This window comes from Nelumbo nucifera, chromosome 1 (genome assembly GCF_055504915.1).
Source record: "Nelumbo nucifera cultivar China Antique chromosome 1, China Antique-T2T, whole genome shotgun sequence".
In the NCBI taxonomy this organism is placed as follows: domain Eukaryota; kingdom Viridiplantae; phylum Streptophyta; class Magnoliopsida; order Proteales; family Nelumbonaceae; genus Nelumbo; species Nelumbo nucifera.
The window spans coordinates 38,279,455-38,306,985 of NC_142649.1; the positions used below are offsets into that span (position 1 = coordinate 38,279,455).

General features: G+C 39.4%; 1 protein-coding gene and 1 pseudogene across 5 annotated transcripts in view; both read right to left on the reverse strand.

The window, feature by feature from the left end:
• TH1 (thiamine biosynthesis protein) overlaps nucleotides 1-27,531 on the reverse strand; it is a 71,339-nt gene that overhangs the window by 11,471 nt on the left and 32,337 nt on the right. For all 5 annotated transcript variants that reach the window (XM_088896458.1, XM_010248005.3, XM_010248007.3 and 2 more), the window contains 3 exons: nucleotides 23,235-23,299; nucleotides 22,967-23,094; nucleotides 10,530-10,783 (listed from right to left, as the gene is read on the reverse strand). In XM_088896458.1, coding sequence (XP_088752584.1) covers nucleotides 10,530-10,783; nucleotides 22,967-23,094; nucleotides 23,235-23,299 — 447 coding nt within the window. The remainder of the gene's footprint in view (nucleotides 1-10,529; nucleotides 10,784-22,966; nucleotides 23,095-23,234; nucleotides 23,300-27,531) is intronic.
• Nucleotides 233-6,879, reverse strand: LOC148803132 (uncharacterized; annotated as a pseudogene).

The window sequence follows — 27,531 nt, forward strand, 5'->3', positions numbered from 1 at the left end:
CTCAGATGGTTTGCTTCCTTTCTTGGGAACCAAGGTTATGAAGGTGGAATTCAACCCTAGGTTAATCATTCCTCTTTTTTTTTTTTTGAAGAAATCACTCCTTTGAAATGAAATTCATCAAACACCAGCATTAGGTCCTCTTTCAGTATCTCCCAGCAATCCTGATAAAATGTCATAGTAAAGACATCTAGGCCTAGTGCCTCTGACCTATCCATAGAGAACACCGCCTCACTCACTTGAGAAAATCATGGGGGAGCTGATTAGTCTCTAGTATGTGAATTACATTATACCAGAACACAACAAGCTTAAACCTGTTCATGTCAGCCTAAGAGTCTTTTCTAGGTGTTCTCTTGAGCTTGAAGGAGCCATAGTAGCCCATTTGATCCTTAGGATTGTCACAAGTGTCGTTGTACCACTCAATTTGGGCTCTATAAGGCGTTTACTTGGCTAGACTAATTAGGCTAGCACTATTTTAGGTTTGGTCTACAACCCATGACCCATCTACTTCACCATCTTTAGGCAGTCCCTGTCAGGATTTGCAACTGCATCCTGGGATGCTATTCTTGAGACCTCAATTGCCATTGAAATCCAAGCTTCATAGCCTAACTCAGGAAGAATCCCCATGTGTAAGCTTCTTCTCAGAAGAAATTGTGAGACTTCTATTGCAACATCACCATACTTGATACAAACATCTATGCAAGAATTTGCCTAACCTATTGTAGACATCTATTATAAACCTAATCTGCACTAGAATTCTGTTAGAATGAGGGTTAAAGAAGTAATAGAAAGACTAGAAGAAGAAGAAGAAGAAGAAGAAGAAGAAGGAGAAGAGAGGAGAATAATTCTGGTTCGAACAAGAGAGATTAATCACCTCTCTAGTCGGCCAGATTTAATTTATATGTTTCTATTCAAAAGACAAAAGACTCTTTTGTCCCTACTTAAGTATGGGACACAACCACTAACAAAACATTACACATCAGAAGCTTTAAGCATAAATATAAAGACCAAAATACCCCTACACAGTCGACATTAACACTCATCCTCAATCTGGTGAGTATATATCATATAGTCCCAGCTTGTTACATATGCAGTCCACTCTCCCCCGACTCAACCCTTTGGTGAACAGGTCTGCCCATTGATTTCCTGTGTTAATTGTGCAGTATCTATCGATTCATCATCAAGAAAACATGTGCAATATCTATCACTCTACTCAGCACCTTCTCTCTCACAAAGTGACAGTCAACTTCTATATGCTTTGTTCTCTCATGAAACACCGGATTAGAAGAGTTGTGGACTGCAGCTTGGTTATCACAATAGAACTTCATTGGAGTGTCAATAGAATATCCCATCTCCTGTAGAAGATTTCTTAGCCACACTAATTCACAAGTAGTATGTGCCATAGCTCTATATTCTGCTAATGCACTGCTTCTTGCCACAACTGTCTGTTTCTTACATTTTCATGTCACCAGATTACTACCCCCAAGAAAAGTACAATAGCCTGTAGTGGATCTCCCGTCAGATATAGAGCCAGCCCAATCAGCATCAGTATATCCCTCTATTTCAAGTTTTCCTCCACTTTTATATATCAAGCCACGACCAGGAGCCCCATACCTTACAATCCTTAGAACTGCATCCCAATGTGGAACCCGAGGTTTCTGCATGAACTAACTCAACACACTAACTGCAAATGAAATATCTAGTCGGGTAATGGTTAGGTAGTTTAGTTTACCCACCAACTGCCTATACCTTCCAGGATCTTTAAACTCTTCACCCATATCACTACTCAACTTAGTATTTGATTCCACAAGTGTTTCAACTGGTTTGGCACCTAACAACCATGTTTCTTCCAACAAATTAAGAACATATTTCCTCTGACACAAATTAATACCATGCTTAGACCTTGCTACTTCTATCCCCAAGAAGTATTTTAGTTTACCAAGGTCCTTTCTTTGGAAGTGTTACTGCAGAAAGATCTTCAACCTATCAATTCCCAATCTGTCACTCCTGGTAATGACAATATCATCTACATATACCACTAATTAGATCTTTCCAGCTTGCAAGTCATGACTGAAGACTGAATGATCAACCTGACACTGTTTCATACCAAACTTCTTTACCACCTCACTGGACCTACCAAACCACGCATGGGGAGACTATTTAAGTCCATAAATGGCCTTCCTTAGTCTGCACACCTTTCCATCCTCCCCCTAAGCAACAAACCCCGGTGGTTGCTCCATATAGACTTCCTCAAGTAGGTCACCATGTAAGAAAGCATTCTTGATGTCAAGCTGAAAGAGAGGCCAATCATACATAGCAGTTAGAGATATCACAACACGAACGGAACCAATCTTAGCAACAGGTGAGAAGGTCCCCGTGTAGTCAATACCATATGTTTGGGAATACCCTTTGGCAACCAGTCTAGCTTTTAACCGCTCTACACTACCATCAGGTAAACACTTAACAGTGTATACCCACTTACAACAGATAGCCTGCTTACTAGGAGGAAGTGTGGTGAGGTCCCACGTATGATTATTAGTTAAGGCAAAGAGTTCTTCTTTCATTGCATGGCACCACCCTAGAGAGGCAAGGGCTTCCTAGACATCCGTGGGAACATCAATAGAGGATCACAAGGAGATAAACTAGTAATGGGAAGCAAAAAGGTGAGTGATAGAAACATAATTAGAAATTGGATGAAGAGTGCAACTGTGTTTACCTTTCCACAAAGCAATGGGAAGATCAAGTTCAAAAACTGGGGTTGGAGTTGGTGTGGGAACAACTACCATATCTGTCGACGGTGATGGAGCCAGAGGAGGAGCTGGTACATGTTGTCGATGTGTATACACTTGAAAAATAGGTGGCCGTTCAACAGGAAGTGGTGAAGGGATGAGATATCCATCGCATGGACGCCCGAATCTTGCGGAATAGAATGGGCGAATTTCAAAAAAATTTCTCTCTATCCTATTGGGAATCGTATTCCCTATTTTAGAAAAATCATATTTTTCAAGGATCAATCTTGAACCATAAACTGAACCAGATCTAAACAAAGGCAGTAGGAGAGGGATATACCTGATACGGAGAAATAATATCAACCAACGAAGGTGTTCACGCCCAAGGAAGGATCCAAAGATTGCTCCCACTGAAGATGGCACAATGCAGGATGGAGCAGAATCAACAGTGTTCTTCCAAAGAACCTAATCCTTCGCAAGAATTAGCAGGATGGCACGTGAGCACAGCTTCCTATCAGTCCCTTCACAAGGAACTGATGTCAAGATCCAATCTTGACTTCTCCCACAAAACTGGAGATCGATCTGATAGGTGAGGCAGCGGCAGGAAGGAGGCAGCAAGAGAGAATTTTCGCAGATGTGCTGAATTCTCTCTTCTGTGATTTCAGCTCTGAAGACAGGTGATGAACTTGTGTGTCAAAAGGCTACTGCCCCCTCCTCCTTTTATAACCTTAAAGGGATCAGCTCCTAATCCTATTAGGAGTTGCTGATCCAAATCATATTTGGATCAGAATTCCCTTTAAGTGATAAGGGTAAACCCTTATCTTATCTGCAAATTAGATCAGCCTTCTCCTAATCTCATTAGGAGGTTTCCATATCTAAATCACATTCAGATCTGGACTCTCTGAGTGGATAGGGTTAAGACCCTATCCTATCTGCTAATCCAATCCCAGAATTCGCCCCTTATTTAACTGATCAAATCAACCCAGTTCGAAATGGGCTTTAGGCCCATTAAGGTTATGTGCTCACTTAGCCTTCCAAACTGCTGCCCAGTTGGGCTTCCTTGTATGGCGTGGGACCCAAACATTGATCTACACATCAGCCACAAGGGTTCAGCCCAACCTTTGTTACAAGGCCTGGCCGAATACACTGTTATGGACAGTGCACCCCCTGAAACCCATCACATGGGCTCTATGGGCCCAACATTTACCCTAAGTGGTCCCTGGGCCAAGCCACCTCATAACACACAGGGACTGTGGGCAGATGCAAGATTAGCCCATCAGGTATTACCCTCAATGGTCTTACACTTAACCTCTCAGCCCATAATGATCAAACACTGCCCGACAAGAGAGGACCTCTCCCTCGGCTGCAAGGAACAGTGCTGCACTCTCTACTCACATGGATCCCGGGAATTAAAACCTTTTGCAAATGTTTGGAAACCATAATATATATATATATACTTTTATATCTCATATAAAATATATTTTGCAAAACAAATCTCAACGATTGAAATCGGCTGCCGGCAGTCTTGGTTTCCATCAAAGAGAGTGCATCCCCGATCATTACCTTTGTTCGACAAAGGGGTTGATCCCGTCACTATGATCACCCACTCAGATGAATTCTCGGACTGTCCCAACATACCCAGGTTTTGACCCCCGCCAAGGATCTCACTGATTGGCATATCAAAGACAGCCTAATCCGACACCTAGTGTAGTATCATAATCGAGTCTAGGGGTCAGGTGTAACTTTCCAGTTTTGCCCATCAATCTCCAAGGTCCAGGGCAGAACTGGAAATCTGGTCCGGTTCAAAGATTCAATTAATCCTACACTGCATGTGCCTTGGGTCTCACCCTGGCGGCTGAGATAGGCCACCCCAACATTTGGCAGCACACCAGTGTCAGCCTTGGCAGGATAAATCTCCCCAGACTTATCCAACGGCTGTGAACATTCTAAACTAACACGAGTCTCATAAGTGTCCAGTTTAAGGGTATAACACAAAAACACACCATAGGAACATGAATCAAATATGTATTTTATTCATTTACAATAAATTCATAATGTACATCATTCTGATTGGAGCTAAGGGCATACAACTGTCTAACAAGTGGCACCAGAGGCAAAGACTTGGTCACAGCCGGAACAAGTGGAATGGGATCCGCAACTGAAAATGGAAGAGGAGGAGGTGGTGAGGAAGAAGAAACATCACCTGACACCGCGAAAAATAGAGTGGACTCAAAGAAAGTAACATCAGTGCACACAAAGGAACGTCGGGAGTTAGGATTATAACACTTATACCCTTTCTAGGTTCGGGAATAGCCAAGGAAGATACACTTAATGGATCGTGCATCTAAATTGTCCCTTCCCGGTCCTAGATTATGAACAAAACAGGCACACCCAAAAGCCCGAGGAGAAAGGGGAAATGGAGACAAGGTAGGAAACAAAGTGGTGAAAGGAGAATGACCTTCAAGGATGGAGGTGGGCATCCGGTTAATCAAAAAGCAAGATGTAAGCACAGCATTACTCCAAAAAGGTTTGGTACATTCATATGGTGCATAAGGAATCGAGTAGTTTCCAAAACGTGACGGTTCTTTCTCTCAGCTGCCCCATTTTGTTGTGGGGTGTAGGTACATGAAGTTTGATGGATAATGCCATGTTGTTCCAAATACTCCTAAAATGGTGTATAAAAGTATTCACGGCATTTAACGGAATGGAGAATCTTAATGTCTACACCAAATTGGTTGCAAATTTCAGCATAAAATTTTTGGAAAATGATAAACAATTTACTCATTTCTTTCATTAGGTAAAGCCACGTCATTCTTAAATAATCATCAACAAAAATAACAAAGTATCTATAACCATTGTATGACATTATTTTATTTTGACCCCAAACATCTGAATGAACTAAAGAAAAAGGATTCGACATACGATTATCAACCCTAGGACTAAAGGGAACACAATGATGTTTCCCCAACTGGCATGATTCACAATCCAAAACAGAAAGATGACTCAATGATGGAACAAGAGATTTCAAAACTTTAAGTGATGGATGACCAAATCGGCAGTGCCATTGGAGAGGAGTAAGAAATGTCTGAAGAGCTGTCAATGCACTTCCATCAAGGTAATACAGTCCATCAGCTTCATGCCCTCCACCAATCTTCATCCCCGTCTTGAGATCCTGAAAAACACAAGGGTAAAAAGTGATAAAGAAATTAAGAGACTTGGTCAACTTACTAACAGACAAGGTTAAAAGGAAACTTGGGAACATACAAAACTGAGGATAAAGATAAAGGGTCTATGTTAACATTACCAACACCACAAATGGAAGATGTGGAACCATTAGCAAGGGTAACAGAGTGTGATGTTAGGCACTGAGAGAGGGAGGAAAACACACCTAGAGTTCCAGTCATGTGATTGGAGACTCTAGAGTCAATAATCCAAGGGTTGGGTTTAGATGCCAGACAAGCCATACCTGAGTGTGCAAGAGTGGTTGTATTCTATTTAGATGTGGCCTGAACAAACCTCTCATACTCATCACGTGGAACACTCATCATCTCCTTCCCGAGAACATTTGTACATATAGAGGGTATCTGATCAGCTGGATGGTTCTCCAGTCTGGAACTACTATCACTAGTCACCGCATGATTTTCCCAAGTTGAAGGTGGACCATGCAAATCATAACAATAATTGATGGTATGCCCAATCATACCACAGTCGTACATCTTCTTGGATCAAAACTATGTCCTCTACCACGAACTCCCCCTGAATCTCGACCTCGAATATGTCCACCACCACGACTATACATAGGTCCACCACCACCACTACGACCATACACCGGTCCACTGCTACCACTACGGCCAAAAAGAGCTCCCCAAGCTCCACCTCTAACACCACGACCTCTTGATACTGCAAAGACCGACCTATCAGAGATAATAGAATTCTCTATAGATCCAATAAAAATCCTCCGAAGCCGAGCAAACACCTCTTCTAAGGATGGAAGAGCTGATCCCCCTAGTATTTGTGCCCTTACTAGTTTGTATTCAGATTTCAGTCCTACCAAAAATCTGGTCGCATCTAATTGTTCTCTCTGCTGTTGCTGAATTTTAACATTAGAGGGGAGGGGATGATACACACTCAGCTCATTGCGAAGGTTTCCCATGCAGGCATAGTACTCCTCAAGACTCTGGTTACCTTGTCGCAAATTAAAGTATTCTTGATAAAGCTAATACACTCTAGTTGTGTTGTTTTGTCCCGAATACAACTTCTTAGCATGGTCCCAAACTTCCTTGGTTGTATCCAAAAACATGAAATTCATACTAATCTTAGGTTCCATACTATTCCATAACCAGGTTATAATCTGTGCATCTTCTTGTTCCCAATCACCATACTCATGAGACTCAGTAGAGGGTTTTTCTTCCCTTATATGCTTCACTTTCTTCTTTGCTTTAAGAAAGACTTCTACAGATTTCGCCCAAGGCAATAGTTTTCTCCATTCAATTTGATAGAAGTCATCTGAACATTCAGGTAGTAGGTCAGAACCATCACACTAGTTTTGTTTTAACTGTTGTCAAAAATCTTCCTAATTCACTTCTCACCACACTGCACACTATACCACACTGCACTCAGCACCACTTGTTGCTGAATTCTTCACTCTCCACACCACAACCCTACTACACGATTACCTGAATACTCACCACACTACTCGAAACTCATTCACCCTTCGATTCACACTGAAATCTGCACAAAACCCTAACACACAACAACCTGAATTTTCACCACACTACTTGGAACTCACCAACCATTTGACTCACACTGAAAAACTGCACAAAATCACTGACCTAATCACCAGAAAATCAAGCTGCACTGACACTCCACTGCATCACTCGAATCAGCCCTCTTCTCTCCATCGATTAGGGGGGCTTCCTACGAATCACTGCAAACACCCACAAACTTGCTGACCGGAGGCATAGAAACCTCCAAGGGAAGAGGGTGATCACTCCTTTTCAGCCCCTTTCCCTATCTCCAACTGATGATGAAGAAAAAAATTAAAAAACCCTAGGCCGGATGTGAGAAAATCAGAATTCTGGGCAGATTCGATTTCGTCAGAGTAGCTCTGATACCATATTATAAACCTAATCTGCACTAGAATTCTGTTAGAATGAGGGTTGAAGAAGTAATAGAAAGACTAGAAGAAGAAGAAGAAGAAGAAGAAGAAGAAGAAGGAGAAGGAGAAGAGAGTAGAATAATTCTAGTTCGAACAAGAGAGATTAATCACCTCTCTAGTCAGTCAGATTTAAGATATATGTTTCTACTCAAAAGACAAAAGACTCCTTTGCCCCTACTTAAGTATGGGACACAACCACTAACAAAACATTACTCATCAGCAGCTTTAAACATAAATATAAAGACCATAATACCCCTACACAGTTGACATTAACAACATCAAATGCGGTATTTCAATACAAACAGCTCCTCCAATGTCATGTTTTGGAGAAGTGCCATGACATGGATAACAAATGTTGCATTTTTAATATAAACAGATGTTGTATTTCCAATATGAACATCTCTTTGAGCCATCTTTTTGTGCCACAGCAGCTGCAGTATTATTCAGTATGTAATGATAAAATTCTGTTTTCTCTTCGTTGGACAATCTATCTGCAATGTGGCCATATGTTATGTGTAGCTACAGAGCTCAGGGGAGCAAAAATTAACCTTGGGGCAACATCATTCTACAAAACATGACAAAATTTGCCTCCCCATCTTTCTCTAAGGGTTGTTTCTTATCAACTCATTATCCAATAATGGAGAACCAAAAGTGATACAGAGGACTGAAAAGGAAGAGGGGAGAGACCTGCAAGAGAGGCCGTTGTTCCTCTGAGTGGCCTGTAACTATCAACAATTTGCTTTTCTCCATTAGCATAGACATCTGATTTTCAAAGAATGGAAGATATGAAGAAACCCAGAATGGACCATAGGAGGCTCTTCACTGTCATCACTTCTTGCAGCGAGAATGAAAGCCCAGAACTAGCATTATTCAACAGCATCAAGTTATTTCCGCTTGGATTCAACCTAGTAATCATTTGTATCACAGAGAAAGCAATGTAACCTACATCTCCAATTTGATCGACAATAAAACCTCAGAGAGCTGTAAATTTGCAAGGCTGCAAAGCTTCCATGACCCAGAGCATGGGAATTGAAGCCAGAAAAACTGCAAACATCTCAATGGTCTATAACAATTCAGATTCAATTTTCATTTTACTTCTATTTGTTTTCCTTCTTCCTCTCTGAGTTGGACTGTTGGAGAGAACATTAAATAAGGTGGGAGAATTTGAATGGAGTTGGCCTTACAAGTATTGAAAGATTGCTTGGTGGGCTTCCCAACTTCCTTGTGATCAAATACAATCAGGTCCTAGTATCTCTACTATCTCTACCATCTCTACATATTTTAAATAAATACAAATTGACCACGTGAAGTGTTACATTGTTGAAATCAATGGTGTGAAAATCTATATACAAAGAAAAGAAAACCAAACATGCTAAGATTCCTGGAAACCCATACAAGGGTTTTGAACTTTTCAGGATTTCAAGTTTTAGCATAAATTATGTAACCTGATAACTTGCCTAGCCATATTTGGGTGACAAAGCAAACATGTTTGAGGTATTTTATATTAATTTTAATTTTTTATAATGCCACTTTTACTATCTGGTTAACAGAAAAATACTGATAATATCCAAAGCAAAAAAAATAAAAAAATACAGGAGATCATGGTTGTCAAGGAGGCGCCTTGCCCAAACACCTTGACTTTTAGGAACTAGGCGCCCTTCTAGGTGACTAGGCACCTGCCTAGGTGAGTAGATGCCAGCCTAGGTGACTAAGCACCCACCCAGGCAACAAAAATGACAAAGCGGGCGCCTTTTATAATATCATTTATATTGCTGTATCTTATTAATGTATGTGTTAATACATTTTATTATATATATATATATATATTATCAATAACAGAAACTTTTATTAAGAAGAAAAGATGAGAGAAGAGAGAAAAATACAATGGGAAGGGAGGGGTAAAATCTCTTAATGTTTTACCATTGAAATTTAAAAGATCAAACGGTTCTGACGAGAGAAAAAGAGAGGAAAGAAAGAATAGAATTATAGAGAGGTTCTGTTTCTTTTTTTTTCTATTCTCTCTCTCTCTCTCTAATTAAATAAAACAGAAACTCCATCCTGTGTTTTTTCAATTTTACTTTCCATCTTAAATATTTATTATATAAAATTAATAGCCTTCTTTAGCTGCTAATTGATATGAAATTTCTCTAGTAAATCCTTATTATAGTAGTATTATTTTTGAAAATAATGAAAATAACATATGCAAAAGATTTTTAACTTTTAGATGTGATGATTTGCCACGTTTTTAGAGGAAATTTAATGTTCTTAATAAAGAGAATTGCTATTTTTTCAATTAATACACATGCTGAATGGTATATAAAACTAGGAAGCTAGCCAAGATTTTGTTTTTTTATATTATAAATTTTTTATCGCCTAGGCAACTAGGTTCCCTAGTGTCACCCAGAATCGCCTAGACGCATTGAAAACTATGCAGGAGATGCCATATTTTTAATGAACTTTATCCCGGTGAGTGATTTTAAATTTCAAATGAATTATAACAAATCTGACTAGAACTACAACAATTGTTCCACTTATAAAATTAATTAATCAGAAGACTCAAAAAAGCATGAGAACATATACTGGTTTATTGTATATAATTTATGAAGTAAATCCATTAGTTGACTCTTGTGTTGATAAATACTGACCTTAACTGGACAATTGTGGCACCTCCTTCTATGGCAGCTTTAACAACATCTGTAATTGAATGACCCCACTTCTTATTCATCCCTGAATCTGTAACAGCATATAAGAACAGGTCACTTGGTTTGAACCTTTGCCCCTTGCATGAATTGCACACTCTACTTAGCTTGAATAGGTGATCAAAAGGTCCTTGGAACCCATTTCCAATGATAATATCTTTGCTATAATCAAGGGCAACCTCAACAAAGCGTTTAGCTACCTGCTAAATCAGATAAACAAGGATTAAAATGCTGATAAACCCAACTTTCCTGAGTACACAAACCCAGCATCTTCAATCACTACCTGAATAATAGTACTTCATGATACCTGGGCTTGGATGTCAACATGGACAAGGATGAATACATAATTTCATAGGAACCCAGAAGGAGATATGGGCACAGGCACCCCATTCATTATGCTTATATCATACATGAATACATAATTTTTAAAGATAAATATCATTTTCACAATAAATATATCTTGCAAAATATAAACACTCTAAGATATACATACCTTTTATAAAATAATATGTTAAAATGTATCATTTGCATGTATTAAAGCATTAATAGTATTAAGTATATAAGTGTTCATGCAGTAATTGGTGTCATATTAGCTACATGTTGTGTCAGACAGTGGTATATGTTAGACATCACAAAACAAAAAACAAAAAAAAAAGTACCTAGGTATAATCTGACATAAAAGAGAGTTCGGAGAAGAAAGAATACGAGAGACAATTGTTGGAGAGCCGATAGGTAAATGGGCAGTGCCCCACATTCTTATTTAAATAGGGTGAAACATAATGTTAAGTACAAAGACTTAAGTACCCCAATGCACAAGATTAAGAATAAATTAACACTCCCCCTCAAGCTGAGCTGTAAATATCATACATTCCCAAGTTGCTAGACATTTCACTATAGTGTAGGGTAGGCATACTTCTAGTAGACTACTCTCAAGCATATGGACCTGCCCAGCAACACTTAGATTGGTGAGCTCAAGTGCAAAGGAAACAACTAAGGCATAAAGTAGGCAAGACACATAAATTGGAAAAGGTTACTTGTATTGCAATAAACAAAGACTTTACAAGGCTACAACGTTTGTACACGTTTTGAAAATGAGGAAGGGGGACCTATTTATGGTGGTTCCATCACCATAAACATGGGCTATGCACATTACTCATCTATGGTACACTAGTCTTTTTCTAAGTATGCCACCTATCTCTTATGTGCCACCTATTTTCCTTCTAATGGCACTTAATCTACTTAAATGTCACCCATTCCTTGTTTTGGTGACACATATGCCACCTCATGCTATGGTAAGGTATCACCATGAAATAATTTTTATGTTATTTACAAAATCACCACCATTGTACTTATATGAATTTGTCCTTTTGTGCCCCCTATGGCTTTTGTATTTTTGTGCTTCATGGAATAAAGTTCATTGATCTCTTTAGGCAACCATTTAGCAATGTGTGACACATAGGTTTATACTAGCTTTAGCACTAGATTTTGCCACATCCACCTACTTCTTACTTTTCCATGTCACCAAGTTATCTCCAATAAATGTGCAAAAACTGGTAGTGGTAGTAGACCTATTATCACAAGAACCAACTCAATCTGAACCTATATAAACCTCTACATGTAGATGCCCATGCTACCATGAAATAATTTTTATGTTATTTACAAAGTCACCACCATTGTACTTATATGAAATTGTCCTTTGTGCCCCCTATGGCTTTTGTATTTTTGTGCTTCATGGAATAAAGTTCATTGATCTCTTTAGGCAACCATTTAGCAATGTGTGACACATAGGTTTATACTAGCTTTAGCACTAGATTTCGCCACAACCACCTACTTCTTACTTTTCCATGTCACCAAGTTATCTCCAATAAATGTGCAAAAACTGGTAGTGGTAGTAGACCTATTATCACAAGAACCAACTCAATCTGTATCTATATAAACCTCTACATGTAGATGCCCATGCTTGGAGAAAACAAAGTCTATCCCTGGATGCTTCTTCAAATATTTGAGAACATGAATTATGGAAGGAAGACGTGCAAAATTTTAGGACAATGTATGCATGTATTAAATGAGAACTCCCACAAAGTAAGCAATATCACATATGAAGCATGTTCCTCTTACCTTAGCCTTACCCTTGTTTACTTTGGGCTTTGCCTTGGCAGGGGAAACCTTTCCCTCCATAATCTTGCTATCTTCATGTTCTACAGTCTTGACCCTATCATCATTATGGCTTGTTGAGTGCTCTCCCCCACCTCTGTTATGGCCAACTCTTGGGGCCCTAATCTTGGAAGAGCCATCCTTTTTAGTTTCTACTTTTTTTTTTTTTTGCCTTAGCCATGGCAATAACCAGGTATTAGACCCCATGCCTTTAGAGCTCAAGCTCATCCAAATGTAGGAACCCATCCATAAAGTTAAAGAATAGGTCTTTCTAGTCTCATAGTGTACTTGTGTTCTGCAACTGCTTCAGACTCCATCTTGCCAAATATTACACATTCTCAGTGTAGAATTAGCTTTTGATCTCTCTTGAACTCGCCCAAGATTTGATAGAGCACACCCCTTTCTCCATGTCATTGAGCCACCTTCTCCACTAGAGCATGATGGTGTCAATGAGGTATTTTGTGGCCAGCCTCACCTTGGCCTACTTGTCTATGACACCCATAGCCTCTAAGTCTTGCTCCAAGTGCCAAAAGTTGTCTCTTGATCCATCATACTTGGGTGGCTTGGGTGCCCTCACCTTGGTGATGCCCCTATGCCTGCCAATCTCATCCTATGCCATGGTCCTCTTGCATAATGCATATGGCGATGTCCCCTTGTAGCTCCTCCACTTGAGCTTGGATGGTGGCCAAGTCCCATAGCAACTTGGCTTCAAAGCCCCCTCCTTGCTGTCGCTCGTCATGCATAGCATTGCTAAGTGCACCCTACAGACTCTCCCTGAGATTTTCTAGTTCATACTCAAGGTTGTCCACCTGAGTGCCCATCTCCCTTGGGCAGTCATGCATATCAGTCAGGCCCAACTCAAGCTTGGCAAACCTAGCTTCCCAAATAACCAGAACCTTTATTGTGTGTTTGACCAATACGCCAGAAGCCTTAAGATTGATGGAACACGTCAAGCCAAGCACTTTAATCAATTAGGACCGTAACATACCACCACGCTTCCATAGCTGACATCTCAGCGGCTTCACTCAAGGAAGCTCTCACTCTAGTGGTAGGTAACCCTCTTCATGACAGCTCTCACTCTAGCAGCAAGTAGCCCTTTCCTTTTGGCAACTTTCACTCTATTCCAGGTAGCCCTTTCCATGACAGCTTTCACTCTACTCTAGGTAGCCCTTCTCCCAGGTAGCCCTCTCTGTGATTCGAACTTGTGACATGGTGGTAGGCTCTGATACGAAATGTTGTGTTCTTGACAAATACACCAAAAGCCTTAAGACTGATGTAGTGTGTCAAGCCAAGCACTTCATTTAGGACAGTAACAACTCCATGGGCATGTATCCTCTATCCTTGGATACACCCTCACAATCCCTCTTGCCACATCCCTTAGCCATGCTGACTACCTCTGATAGAATGTCCCCTACAAAAGCTATTTAGTACTTACCACAAACCAAAGCAAAGATGCTCTGATACCACTTGTTACAACCTGACTACTCTAAAGCCTACATCATGCGACATTCCACTCATCCCACAAATGAAGTCAGCCTAACCCACCAAGGAAAACTTACTTTGGTGAGCTCCAAGTGCAAAGGAAACAACTAAGGCATAAAATAGGTAAGACACTTGAGTTTGAAAAGGTTACTTGTGTTACACTAAAAATGTGTTTGCCAAATGAGGGAAGGGGGACCTGTTTATAATCAGTTCCCTTAAAGTTACATCTCCTAGCTCATATGCTACCACTTGCTATGGTGAAGTGTCACCATGAAATAATCTTTAGGTTATTTACAAAATTGCCACTATTGTCATTATATGAATTATTCCTTTGTAGCCCCTTTGGACTTTTGTCTTTTTGTGCTTCATGGATTAAAGCTCATTGACAGTCTTCAGGTGATCATTTAATAGTGTGTGACAGACAACAGCTCTAGACTTAGCTTTAAAACTAGATTTGGCCACAACCACCTATTTCTTACTTTTCCATGTCACTGAGCTACCTCCAATGAATGTGCAAAATCTGGTAGTAGACCTATTATCACAAGAACCAACTTAATCTAAGTCCATATAAACCTCCACACATGCATGGTGAAAACCAATCCTCTCCTTAGATGCTTCTTCAAATATTTGAGAACATGGTTTATGGTAGAAAGATGTGCAATTGTAGGAAAATGCATGCATGTATTGAATGAGAACTTGGAAAATATAAGCAATATCAAGCCTGGACATAACGAAGTCTTTCCCCACTACCCTTAACTAGCTTTAGACTAAAATCCATAAGTCTGTCAGCTGGTAATGGAACCTAGATTTTCTACATTCTTATGTAGATCTAGGATGCACTTTTGCTAGGATATAAAGATTCCCATGGTCCTAGAAACATCAATTCCTAAAAAAGTATTTTAAGAGGCATAGATCTTTTAAAGTATGATACCAAGAACTCTTTTACATTATGATTTTCAAGCCTCAAATTCCCAGTAATAATAATGTTATCACCATAGACAATAACCACTGCAACCCTAGTGGTTGCACCACCTTAAAGCATGCTCTAAGGGATTATTTTAGTCCATACTATAACTTCTACAAGAAACACACCACTTCACTGTCCTCAAGCTAGAACCCTAGTGGTTGGCCCATGTATACTTAAATATCCCCATTTAAAAAAGCATTCTTTATATCTAACTGATTATCTGCCAACCAAAATTCGCTGCAAGAGATAACATAACTCATATTGAGTTCATCTTAGCAACTAGTACAAAAGTGTCATTACCATCCAACCCATATATTTGAGAGAAGCCTTTTGCAACAAGTCTAGCTTTGTACCTCTCTATAGACCAATGTACTCTATGCTTGAACGAATACCCATTTGCAAATTGGTTTCTTTCCCTCAAGAAGATCAACTAATTCCTTCATGTGATTCTCGCATAAGGCTCTAAGTTCTTCTAACATGCCAATGTTCCACTCCACTCAAATAATTGTTTGGCCTATGCAATATTTTTTGGGAAGAGAAACACTACATATGATGGAAATATAAGCATGATAATGGAGACAAATTATTACAAGTGGTGAAATAAGCAATGGGGTATTCAGTACAAGAACAACCACTTTTATGGATGGCAATAGGCAAATCAAGTTCATTTGGGTTACTTGGTTGAGAATTGTGTATCAGATTTTTCCTCACTTGTGCTTGATGGGATAGCATAAATCAATTGCTTATGGTACTTGTACTCCAAATGAAAGTTGAACTTATAAAGAGTAAACATGAAACTGAGCAATAGAAGTAGCAGATGAGGGAGATGAAGTAGACGCAGGAATAGGCAATGAAATTATACCTACCTCTCATTATAAGTGCTACATTTTTCTCCCAGAGGAGAGGCAGGAAAGAAGGGATAAAACTCAAAAAAAGGATACATCCATTGAGATATAATATTTCTGAGAAACTAGATCATAGTGCTTGTTGAAGATTAATTAATTTTATGATGTTTTTTCTGAGTAGATGTTTTATGCTAGTTGTTTGATAGGAGGTGGGGACCACAGTAGTTATGTGAGTCCAAATTTTATTATGTTTTTTGAGTAATATATATGTTGTTTTATGTTTTTCCGCCCTATAAGGGCATAGTTGTCTTTGTACTGTTCTTTTATTTTAGTATAAATAATAAGTGAAGGGGGCGTCCAGATTATTGCTCTCTTTTCTTTCAACTTCTCTTCTTCTCTTCTTCTCCTTCTCTCTTCCTTCTCTCTACAAGAAACTACTTTCTTTCAGATTTTTTTAATTCAGCAGATTTCTACTTGGTATCAAAGCATCGGCTAGGGTTTCTTGAAGCATTCTCATGCAGCCCTAGATCATCTGACTGCATGAAGTAGTAAAGCGCTGATCGATCTGCTATAGATTGCCCAGTTCTTGGAGTTTTTGGTGGGATCTAGACATCAGGAAGGTGATCTACTGTTCGACATCAAAATCAGGAAGAACTGAAGTACGGGGAAGAGTACTAGAAAAGTTGGGACTCTTTGTTTTTGATCTGATCTTGGGTGCCCAGGTATTGTTAGTTATCTTTTAATTTTCTGAAGAGGGCGGTTTGGTTTCTGAAATTTTCTAGGCCTCCCGGAGTGATCGATTCACTTTTCTCTCTGTTGGGAGGCGTGGGGAGGAGAGAGATTTCCCTCCAACTAGGGTTTTCTTCTTCCTGAAGGGTTGGTTTCTGTGTATGTGGTATTAAATTATTTTTTGAAGGTCTCCAATCTATTTTTTTTCTTACTGTTGAACTGTTTGAAGTAAAATGGAGAGTTGGAATACCGAGATGAAATCTACCGGTACTATGGGACTGGGTGTTGGAGGTAGTAGTGATATTTTTGGGTTTGGGATCATTACTACAATAAAACTTGATGGTACAAATTATTTGGAGTGAGCACAATCAGCTAAGATGGCAATTGGTGCCCGTGGAAAATTAGGGTATCTCACTGGGGAGGAGAAGAAACCCGATACAGACTCTTCCCAATGGGTGCAAGAGAATTACATGGTAATGTCTTGGCTGTGTAATTCTATGTTACCTCATATTGCAAAAAAATTCCTATGGGCTAATACTGCTAAGGAGATTTGGGATGTAGTGACTGAAACCTACTCTCATAAGCAAAATGAAGCCAGAGCCTAGTAGTTAAGAAATCAGGTGATAAGTATGAAATAGAAAGAAAAACCTCTTGCTGTGTATTTCTCCATGGTGAAAACCCTATGGCAGGAAATAGATCACTTAGAAACTGTGGTATGGGAAAGTGTAAATGATGCAGCAACTTATCACAAACTGGTAGAGAGGAATAGGGTTTTTGAGTTCTTGGCAGGGCTGAACCCTGAATTTGACATTGCTAGGCAGCAAATTATTTCTAGGGAGGGTGTGACACTCTCTCAGGCCTATGCTTTTGTCTCTGGAGAGGAGAGTAGGAGGAATGTAATGCTGAGACAGCCTGGGATTGACCAGCCAGCTATGGTTGGTACAACAAAACCTAAGCCGAATGGAGACAGGGGGAGTAGTGAGCCTAGAGGGGAAGATAAGGACTTGGTGTGTGATTATTGCAAGAAGCCTAAGCATACCAGGGACACTTGTTGGAAGCTTCATCCAAATCTTATGCCTACTCGGATAAGAAACAAGAAGGGAAATGCAAATGTAGCCACTACAAGAGACTCTTCAGCCCCTCTCTCCCAAACTGATTGGGAATCCATTGCAGTAGCAGCAGTGAGAACAGAATTGGAGAGGTTTGGACAGCTTATGAGTAAGAAAGGTTCACCCAGCTCTAGCCTTCCAGATGGACAGCAGAATGCAAGAGCCAACTACACCACTTCCTTCGCACATACAGGTAGTTCATATGCAACTGTGAATCCTTCATCCACTTCAGGTAAGGAGGGACCTCCCTGGATTATAGACTCAGGAGCATCTGAGCATATGACTAATGCCCCTACCATTTTCAGTTCCTATCAGTTGTGCTCTGGTAGAGACAGAGTCTCTACAGCAGATGGTTCACAAATGCCCATTGCTGGGAAAGGGACAAATAGAATGACCAATGATATAACTCTGTCATCTGTTTTACATGTCCCTAGACTTCATACCAACCTACTGTCTATTAGTTCTTTGACAAAAAATTTGAATTGTTCTGTGACCTTTCTTCCTGGTAATTGTGTTTTGCAGGATCTTGAGTCAAAGAAGATGATTGGGAGTGGTCGTGAGGTGAATCGAGTCTACCTTCTGGATGAGATTCTGAGACATCAGGGCCATCATGTTAGCAGCAGTAGTAGTAGTGGGTCAGAGTCAGTAAACCAGATTATGCTTTAGCACAATCGCTTGGGACATCTTTCTTTTAGTTCTTTGAAATGTCTTTTCCCAAAATTGTTTGAGTCTGTTCAATTATCTACTTTGGAGTGTGAGAGTTGTCAGTTAGGAAAGCAATTGTAGACAGTCTTTTAAACCAAGTAATAAAATAAGCACTTCTGCTTTTAATATTGTTCACACTGATGTATGGGGGCCATATCAAATCCCTTCCATGGGAGGATTCCGTTACTTTCTCTTGTTTGTGGATAATTATACATGATATTCTTGGATATATTTGATGAGATCACGTGATGAGGTTCCTAACTTGGTACGACAACTCCACCAGATGGTTCTCACACAATTTGGAGTGAGAACTAAGGTTTTTAGATCGGATAATGCCAGAGAGTACTTTGAGAAGGACCTAACCACGTATCTCTTAAAACATGGTATAGTTCATCAAAGCAGTTGTGCATATACACCGCAACAGAATGGAGTTGCTGAGAGGAAAAACAGACACATTGTGGAGGTGACAAGGAGTCTATGGTGTGTGCTTCAGTTCCGGTGCAGTTCTGGGGAGATGCAGTTCTTACAGCCGTACATGTGATTAACCGTGTTCCTTCACGGACTTTGGGGTTTAAGGTGCCATTTAGCCTCCTTTTTCCAGATGGAGAGATATTTCATATACCTCTGAGGGTTTTTGGTTGTGTTTCTTTTTGTTCACATTCTTGGCCCTCATCGCAAGAAATTGGATCCTAAGGCCAAGAAATGTGTTTTTCTTGGGTATGCTCAGAACCAAAAGGGGTATTGCTGTTATGACCCAGTGTCGAGGAGCAGATTTGTCACTATGGATGTTACCTTTTTAGAATCCACATTATTCTTCTCGATTGGTTCTCCTCAGGGGGAGAGTTTTGGGGAGGAGAACTCACAATCTGTTCCTCTTCCTGTTTTTGTGGTACCTCCATCAGTTCAGCCAGCATCTACATCAGTTCAACTACCACCTGCACCCACAGTTTAATTACCTGAGCCACTACTGGTAGCCTCACAACAATATCAGCGCCGGCAGATGATGGTTGACTCCACACATCCTCGACCCACACCACTCTCTGTTAGTCCTTCTGAAACTCCAGATTCGGCAGATACAGTTCCAAGTATTCCTCTTGAGCCTGTTATGTTTTCTGATGATAATGTTTCTGTCCCTAACACCAATGTTGCAGTTGATCCCACTGACCTTGATCTTCCCATTGCATTTCGTAAGGGGAAGAGAAAGTGTACAACCCACTGCATTTCACACCATCTTTCCTACAATGCCTTATCACCCTCCTACCATGCTTTTTCTTCTTCCTTGGATTTTGTGTCTATACCCAGGAATGTTACTGAGACTCTCTCCGAACCTGAGTGGAAAACAGCCATGCAAGATGAAATGGATGCTTTGGTCAAAAACCAAACTTGGAAAATAGTTGATCTCCCCCCAGACAAGGAGACAGTCGGATGTCGATGGGTATTCATAGTGAAGTATAAGGCCGATGGCAAGATAGGGAGGTACAAGGCAAGGTTGGTAGCAAAAGGGTATACTTAGACCAATGGTGTTGATTATCTGGAAACCTTTGCACCAATAGCTAAGATGAGTTCAGTTCGTATTCTTTTATCTCTAGCAGCCACCTATTCATGGCCCTTGTTCTAGCTTGATGTCAAAAATGCTTTCCTCAATGGTAACTTACAGGAGGAGGTATATATGGACATTCTAGCAGGCTTTTATGAAAATGTTGGTAAAGGAAAGGTGTGCAGACTCAGAAAATCTCTGTATGGACTGAAACACTCACCTAGGGCTTGGTTTGACAGGTTCAGAGGGGCACTCATCCGTTTTGGATACATACAGACACAGTCTGATCACACCCTCTTTGTGAAGAGGAGAGATGCTTTGGTGTCAATTCTGATTGTGTATGTGGATGATATAATGGTGACAGGAAATGATCTGGAGGAGATTGATGATCTCAAAAAATCATTGCAGAAAGAATTTGAGATCAAAGATCTTGGTGAGCTCAAATACTTCTTAGGGATTGAAGTTGCAAGATCCAAGCATGAGATCTTCATTTCATAGAGAAAGTATGTACTTGACCTGCTGCGAGAGACTGGAAAGCTGGGGACCAGACCAACAGACACTCCTATTGATCCACATCATAGAATTAATGGTGTGGATGGGTGAATTGGTAAAGGATGTGGGGAGATATCAAAGAATGGTGGGCCGACTGTTGTATTTGTGTATGACACGACCAAATATTTCTTATGCTATCAGTGTTGTGAATCAGTACATGCATGCACCTCGGGTTCAGCACTGAGAAGCTATTGAGAGAATACTTGCATATCTGAAAAAGCACCCTGGTAGAGGCATTTTTTTCTCAAATCATGAGAATCTGAAGCTAGAATCCTATACGGATGCAGATTGGGTAGGATGCTTAGATGACAGGAGGTCTATATCAGGAGTGTGTACCTTTGTAGGTGGAAACTTGATCTCCTGGAAGAGTAAGAAGCAAGCGGTTGTGGCAAGGTCAAGTGCAGAGGCTGAGTATAGATCCATGGCTCATGGTATCTCAGAACTTCTTTGGGTTAGATCTCTTTTGAGTGAGATTGGGGTGAAAGTAGAGGAACCTATGATGTTATACTGTGACAATCAGGCTGCAATCAATATTGCCCACAATCCAATTCAGCATGATAAGACAAAACACATTGAAGTTGATAGACACTTTATAAGAGAAAAGGTAACAACTGGAGAAGTGTGTTTGCCTTATTTCTTGAGAGTTGCAGTTGGTTGATGTTCTCACTAAAGGGGTGGCAAGGAACAAGCTTGAACATGATCTACGCAAGTTGGGAATGTGTGACATTTACTCCCAACTTGAGGGGGAGTGTTGAAGATTAATTAATTTTATGATGTTTTTCTGAATAGATGTTTTATGTTAGTTGTTAGATAGGAGGTGGGGACCACAGTAGTTATGTGAGTCCAAATTTTATTATGTTTTTTGAGTGTTATATATGTTGTTTTATGTTTTTCTGCCCTATAAGGGCATAGTTGTCTTTGTAATATTCTATTATTTTAGTATAAATAATAAATGAAGGGGGCGGCCAGATTATTGCTCTCTTTTCTTTCAACTTCTCCTCTTCTCTTCTTCTCCTTCTCTCTTCCTTCTCTCTTCAAGAAACTACTTTCTTTCATATTTTTTTAATTCAGCAGATTGCTACTGTGCTTATACCATTTTAAGTAGATGGATTCCCAAGAGAGACACAAGGAATGGATCTAGGATCCAATTTCCCACAAAGGAAAAAAATTATGACCAAAACAGCTGCACCCCGAAGGTGCAAAGAGAAATTGAATACAATGGAGACTTGGGAAACAAAAGATGATGTGGAGCCTTGTACTCTGGTACGCAAGATTGTATATGGTTATTAAGATATGCTGCAGTGAGAATTACATCAGTCCAATACTTCTTCAGGACATGCATATGGAGCATCAAACTATGTGCCACCTCCAAAATATGTCCTGCTCGACAACCCCAAAATGTTATGGGGCAATAACTCTAATGAAGAGTGTCATGCTCAGCAAAAACCAATCGAAGAAACTCCTAAGATATTTTGTTGCATTTTCAGAATGAAATATTTGAACCTCCACATGAAAGTGAGTACACACCATAGAACATCAATAGAACAGTACATATAATTCCATGTTTACGAAGAGTAATCATCAATGAAGTTGATAAAATACAGGCAGCCATTTTCAACCACAATAGTAATAGGGCACCCCCACATCAAAATGAATTATATTGAATAGAGCAAAAGCTTTGTACAATTACTGAAATTACCTTTATTATGTGGGCAGATTATAAGATACATCCTACCAAAATACAAAGAAACCCACCAATACAAAACAAGAATAAAATAAGATTAAAATACAACCCTATTTACGGTGCCCACCTTTGAAGCTCGCAAATCTCAGGATCTGATGGATAAAACATCCTATTAAACACCTATGTAGAAATTATATTCTCTCCAATAGCTTACCAAACTCTTTCACCTCAACCGTCACTGGATTCGCCTTTCTCTCTTCGGCAGCCAGTGATGGCAACAAACCAACAACTGAACTTATTACAGGAACTCAGCTTAGGAGACTGCAATAAATAGGATTTTATGCATTGTACCAAAGAAATTTGATTATTCTTTTAGTTGCCTCTTCCAATTATCTTAAAAGATTAAACTACCCAACCAATAAAATAAAAATTCAACACATAATGGCAACTTTAGCAAGTCATTTTATTCCTTCTCTATTGTTGAAATCTGCTGCAAAGGACCTAAATATTAAAACAAAGCTACACTGTAAAGATAACTTCCAGTCAAATATTATGACCAGATCAATGGTGTTTTTGAAACTATATATGAAACTGAGGACATCAGATGACAATGCTTTACCTTAACAGCTGGTAGCATTGAAGAACCTTTAGCTAACTCAGCGGCTATGCATGATGCCAAAGTGCAACCAGTTCCATGAGTATTACAAGTTTTTATGCGTGATGCACGTAGCTCATGGAAATGCTCTCCTGCATAAACATGTCAAATAGCTATACCGGATTATCCTCAACCAGTACGACTTACAAGTATTAATAGTTAATTTCTAAAAAAATGAGGATGAGGAAAATACAGATGATCAAGAATTCCAAAGATTTTGTATGAAGCATACCATCAAAGAATATATCAACAGCATCCTTTGAAGCTGGGAGATCACCACCCTTGACAAGTACGTTTCTGAAAGAGAAATCAATGCCATTAGTAGCAGAATGACCATTTTAAATGATTATATTGTAATCATATGTTTGTATCTTTGCTCTTGGGAAGAAAGTTGGATACTATACCCCCCACCCAAAAACCCATCATCAGAACGTGCATAAATGGAGCTCATCACTTCAAGCAACAAGCCTAAAAACAGGGCAACATAGAAATTTCGTCCTGACAAAGACTTATAACAATGCCCTTTAGGTCACTAAATTCAAAAGCCAATTGACAGAAAATTTAAGGCTCTTTGGAATCCTTTGGAGCCAACAAAAGCATATCCCCAAAAAACTTGCTAGTTCTCTACATGCATTTGCTCCAAAATATGGAAAAGGGGAGCATAGAATCTATTGGGAAATCAGGAGCATAGAACCTGGAGAGCCCTTAAGACATCTCAACATCCTGAAAACTACTTCTAAATGAGGTACTTTGAGAGAATCCAAGAACTGGCTAACCACATTCACAGTAAAGGTAATGCCTGGACATGAAATAATCAAGCAAGCAAGTCTTCCAACCAACCTTACAACAATCACAAACCAAATCATCTCTTTTCTCCATAGATTTTCACTTATAACTAGTTGGCTTATGTTTGATTGTTACTAAAGCAGAATGAGTATTTAACTAACCATATCATCCCTCCTACTTTCCACCCCCTGAACATGAGAATATACTATGGGAAAATTCCTCCCCAAAAAACCTCCCAAAGAGGATCAAAGTACTTCCTTTCAAGCCCCAAGTGCTAGCTTTTAAGTTTTTCTAGAACCCTTAACTCAATTTCTCTAGTTATCTAGGGTTTTCAGAAAAATCTCCAAGAACCTGTCTTGGACCTCAAACTAAGGGTAAATTCCTCTCCAAAAACCCTCCCAAACTGGGCTGTAAAAGCTTCCAATCAATCAGCCAAATAGTTCTCCATACACATTTTGTATGGGCCTAAGAAATTGAATAAGATGGGAGCCTGCTCTGATACGAAGTTGCAAATCACACCAGCAATAATTCTGCAAATAGAATATGGAGAAAGAAAATGAGGAAGAAAGAGAAGCTCAGAAGAAGATTTAGAAAGAAGAGAAGAGAATGGAAGAAAGGGAAGAGGAAGAGAAGTGTTCAATCCTCTCTCTCTCTCTCTCTCTGTCCCTCATTTCAATTTAAATATGCTCTGAAACATTAAGTGTGTAAAGTTACACTAGTGCCCCTAGTGGGGCAGTTGACTTAAAAAAATATAAAAAGAGTAAGTATTAAGGCCCATAAAGAAGGCCCACTATAGCAGAAAAAAAGCTACTAAAAAAATAAATAAAACTATGGCCCATTTGGCCCAATCTCTCTACAAAAATATGCCTTTACTCAAATCAGATGAAATACAATATTTATTAATATGAGCAAAAGAAGTAGATGTAGAAGACCAACAACCAGAACAAAATAGAGGTGTTTGTGCCAAGATGCCACTCATTTCTACAGACAAGTCAGTAGTAGGAGTAGTAGAAAGTAAACATGAAGAAGTAGGTGAAATCTGTGATTTCTCAAACTCCAAAGTGAATAACCGTCCTAACCTACGCCCCTTCCCCCCTCACCATCGTAGTTCATCGGTCCTGAATCAAACATCCATCTAAAAGAAAGAAACTATGTTACCATCCTCTACCAATTGACCAATAGAAATTAAATTAGTAACAAGTTTTCGAACAAGAAAGGTCTTTGGGAGACAAAACTATGAAGATGAAGAAGTATAAAAAGTCAAGTCATTAATAAGCAAGAATTTAATGTTTTTCACTATTGACCATAATGATATGCTTATTCAAGAATTTAGGTTTAAAATACTAACTAGAGTATGCCCCTGTCATATGATTAGAGGCAAGAGAATCAATTACCCAAAGATGACTAGGAGAACAATAGAGGGAAGACTCACCAAAAATACCAATAGCAGAGAAAGCTGAAGAAATGGCTGAAGACACCAGTTGCCACATCTTTTCCTCAAAAATAACTCCATAGGGCTCATTTTTGAATGAAGTAGGCACTGGAGGAGAAGGAACAGTACCACCATCTGAATTGTCCATGGATGTCTGATAAGCTCGATGTTGATTTTTCTTATACCTGAAGTGTTTCCTTTAGATGGCCTAGTGGGGCATTCAGATATTATAGGTCCATGCTGCTTGCAATAGGCACAAGTGTTCTTCTTCCAACAATGTGAAACAACATGACCATATTCTTTGCACTCATAACATTAGACCTTAGAAAGATCCTTCTTTAGTTTCAGTTTGTTTGCAAAAAAGACAGCTTTAGCCCCAGAATCATGCTTCCCATGGAAGGTAGACTGAGCAAGTAGCTTCATTTCTTCCATAAGAAGTTCCCCCAATATAATATCCAGACTTGGGAGAGTATCCCCACTCAGAATATTTGATCAAATCACTTCATATTCAGGCCTCAAGTGCATTAGAAAATGCACGATCTTTCTTTTGTCAAAGTGCTCCTCCATACTCTTGACACAACAAGCTGACAAAAAAGTCTGCCCCTGTGCAATAATTCATACTCAGTCCACAAAATGACAAAACCATCATAGTACTATTGGATCTTTTCCCCTTGGGTGTAGGAAAAGATTCCCATTTCAATTTGATATTGTCAAGATAGGTTGGACTGTTGATAGACCTTCTCCATGTATTTAAAAATTTCCACTATAGTCTTAAAACCAATCATCAGAATGGCTATGTCAATCTCATTCGAGCCAAGAATCCATGATGCTATTCTTGCATAATCTATCTTCCACTATTTCAACCCTTGTTGTCAGACTTATAAGGCTTGGCCACCAAACCATCCACATAACCCAAAGACCTTGGCCCTCAACATAGAACTAGATGTGGAACTTAGATAGAGCATTGTTGCTTCCATCAAACTTGACTAATAACAGTTCCATCTTGTCTGGGGCCATTTCAATAGAAGTAACACCAAGAACAAGTGTTGTAACAAGTAGAAAGGATAGAACCAGCTTTAAATCACCTAAAACTAATCTAATTTAATGTCGAATAATCAGATTTCATAAAGGAAAAGCTTCCAAAAAAGTAGATCAAGTGGTAGTCCAAAAATGGAAAGTCTAGGGTTGATTCCAAGAAGATGAAGTTAGAAACCCTACCAGCAATGAACCAAACACCAAACCAGTGGTATTGGGAAAGAGAGAAGGTTTGGGCAACACCAGATCCGAGATTTCAAAAGCTATCTGAACAGGTAGAAGTGAGATCGGAGACAAATCCCCAATCTGGTACTTCATCTTCCACGGGAAACAGAACAAATGAGTAATCCTTTAATGCACTTTAATCAAATCAAATAGCAGATAAAGAAGAGTCTTTAGCAGATCCAGATTCAAACCTGCTTCGATACCATGACAAAGACAATTCGAAAGAGACGATGAATTCAATGGACGTATCTAACCCTCTACACGCCCAAAAGAGAAAGGACAATTGTGCCCTTCTCTAAAACAAATAAGAAATAGGATAAATAGACAAGAAAGAATAAAAGATACTGTCAGTGACTCCCGTCTTAAGCAAGGAAATTCTGTTTTTTAGATAAATAAAAAATATATTTAAACAAAATAGGATGCAAGGAAAGGTGATAAGCAACCACCTGAATGAAAAGGAAAAAACACCCAAAGGACAATTTTGCATCCATACTACTTTCCCAAATAGGCCAAACCATCCACACAAAGTCAAACCCTCAAAATCCAAACCTCGTTAAGCAAGGACAATTGTGCATCCATACTACTTTCCCACACTAAAGTTTTAAGCAAGTCTATCTCCTACCGTAAAGATTTCAGCATAGAATAATACAGTGTCAGTGACTCCCCTGTCATAGATTATTCACATCATTCTTCAATTTGTAAGCTCTTGCTACATTCATCTTCTAAGAATACATTTCAGCCAAATTAACCCATACTTCTTTGGCTGAATCCATCCATATATGATGCTTACTGATGTGTGATTGCATAGAATTCACAAACCATCCAACAACCATATAATTTTGTCACGTCAACTTCACACAAGTAGGGTCTGTCTTCTCTGGCCTCTTACTACTGCTTGTAAGAAACTCTAATTTTCCCTTACTGCAAACATAGATACTAGACTAAGATCACTCCAGTCATTGTTTTAAAAGGCTTAAGCCTTGAGGCGTACGCCTTGAAGTAAGGCGTACAGATTTTGCCTCTATCAATGATCAATTAGTGATTTAAAGCA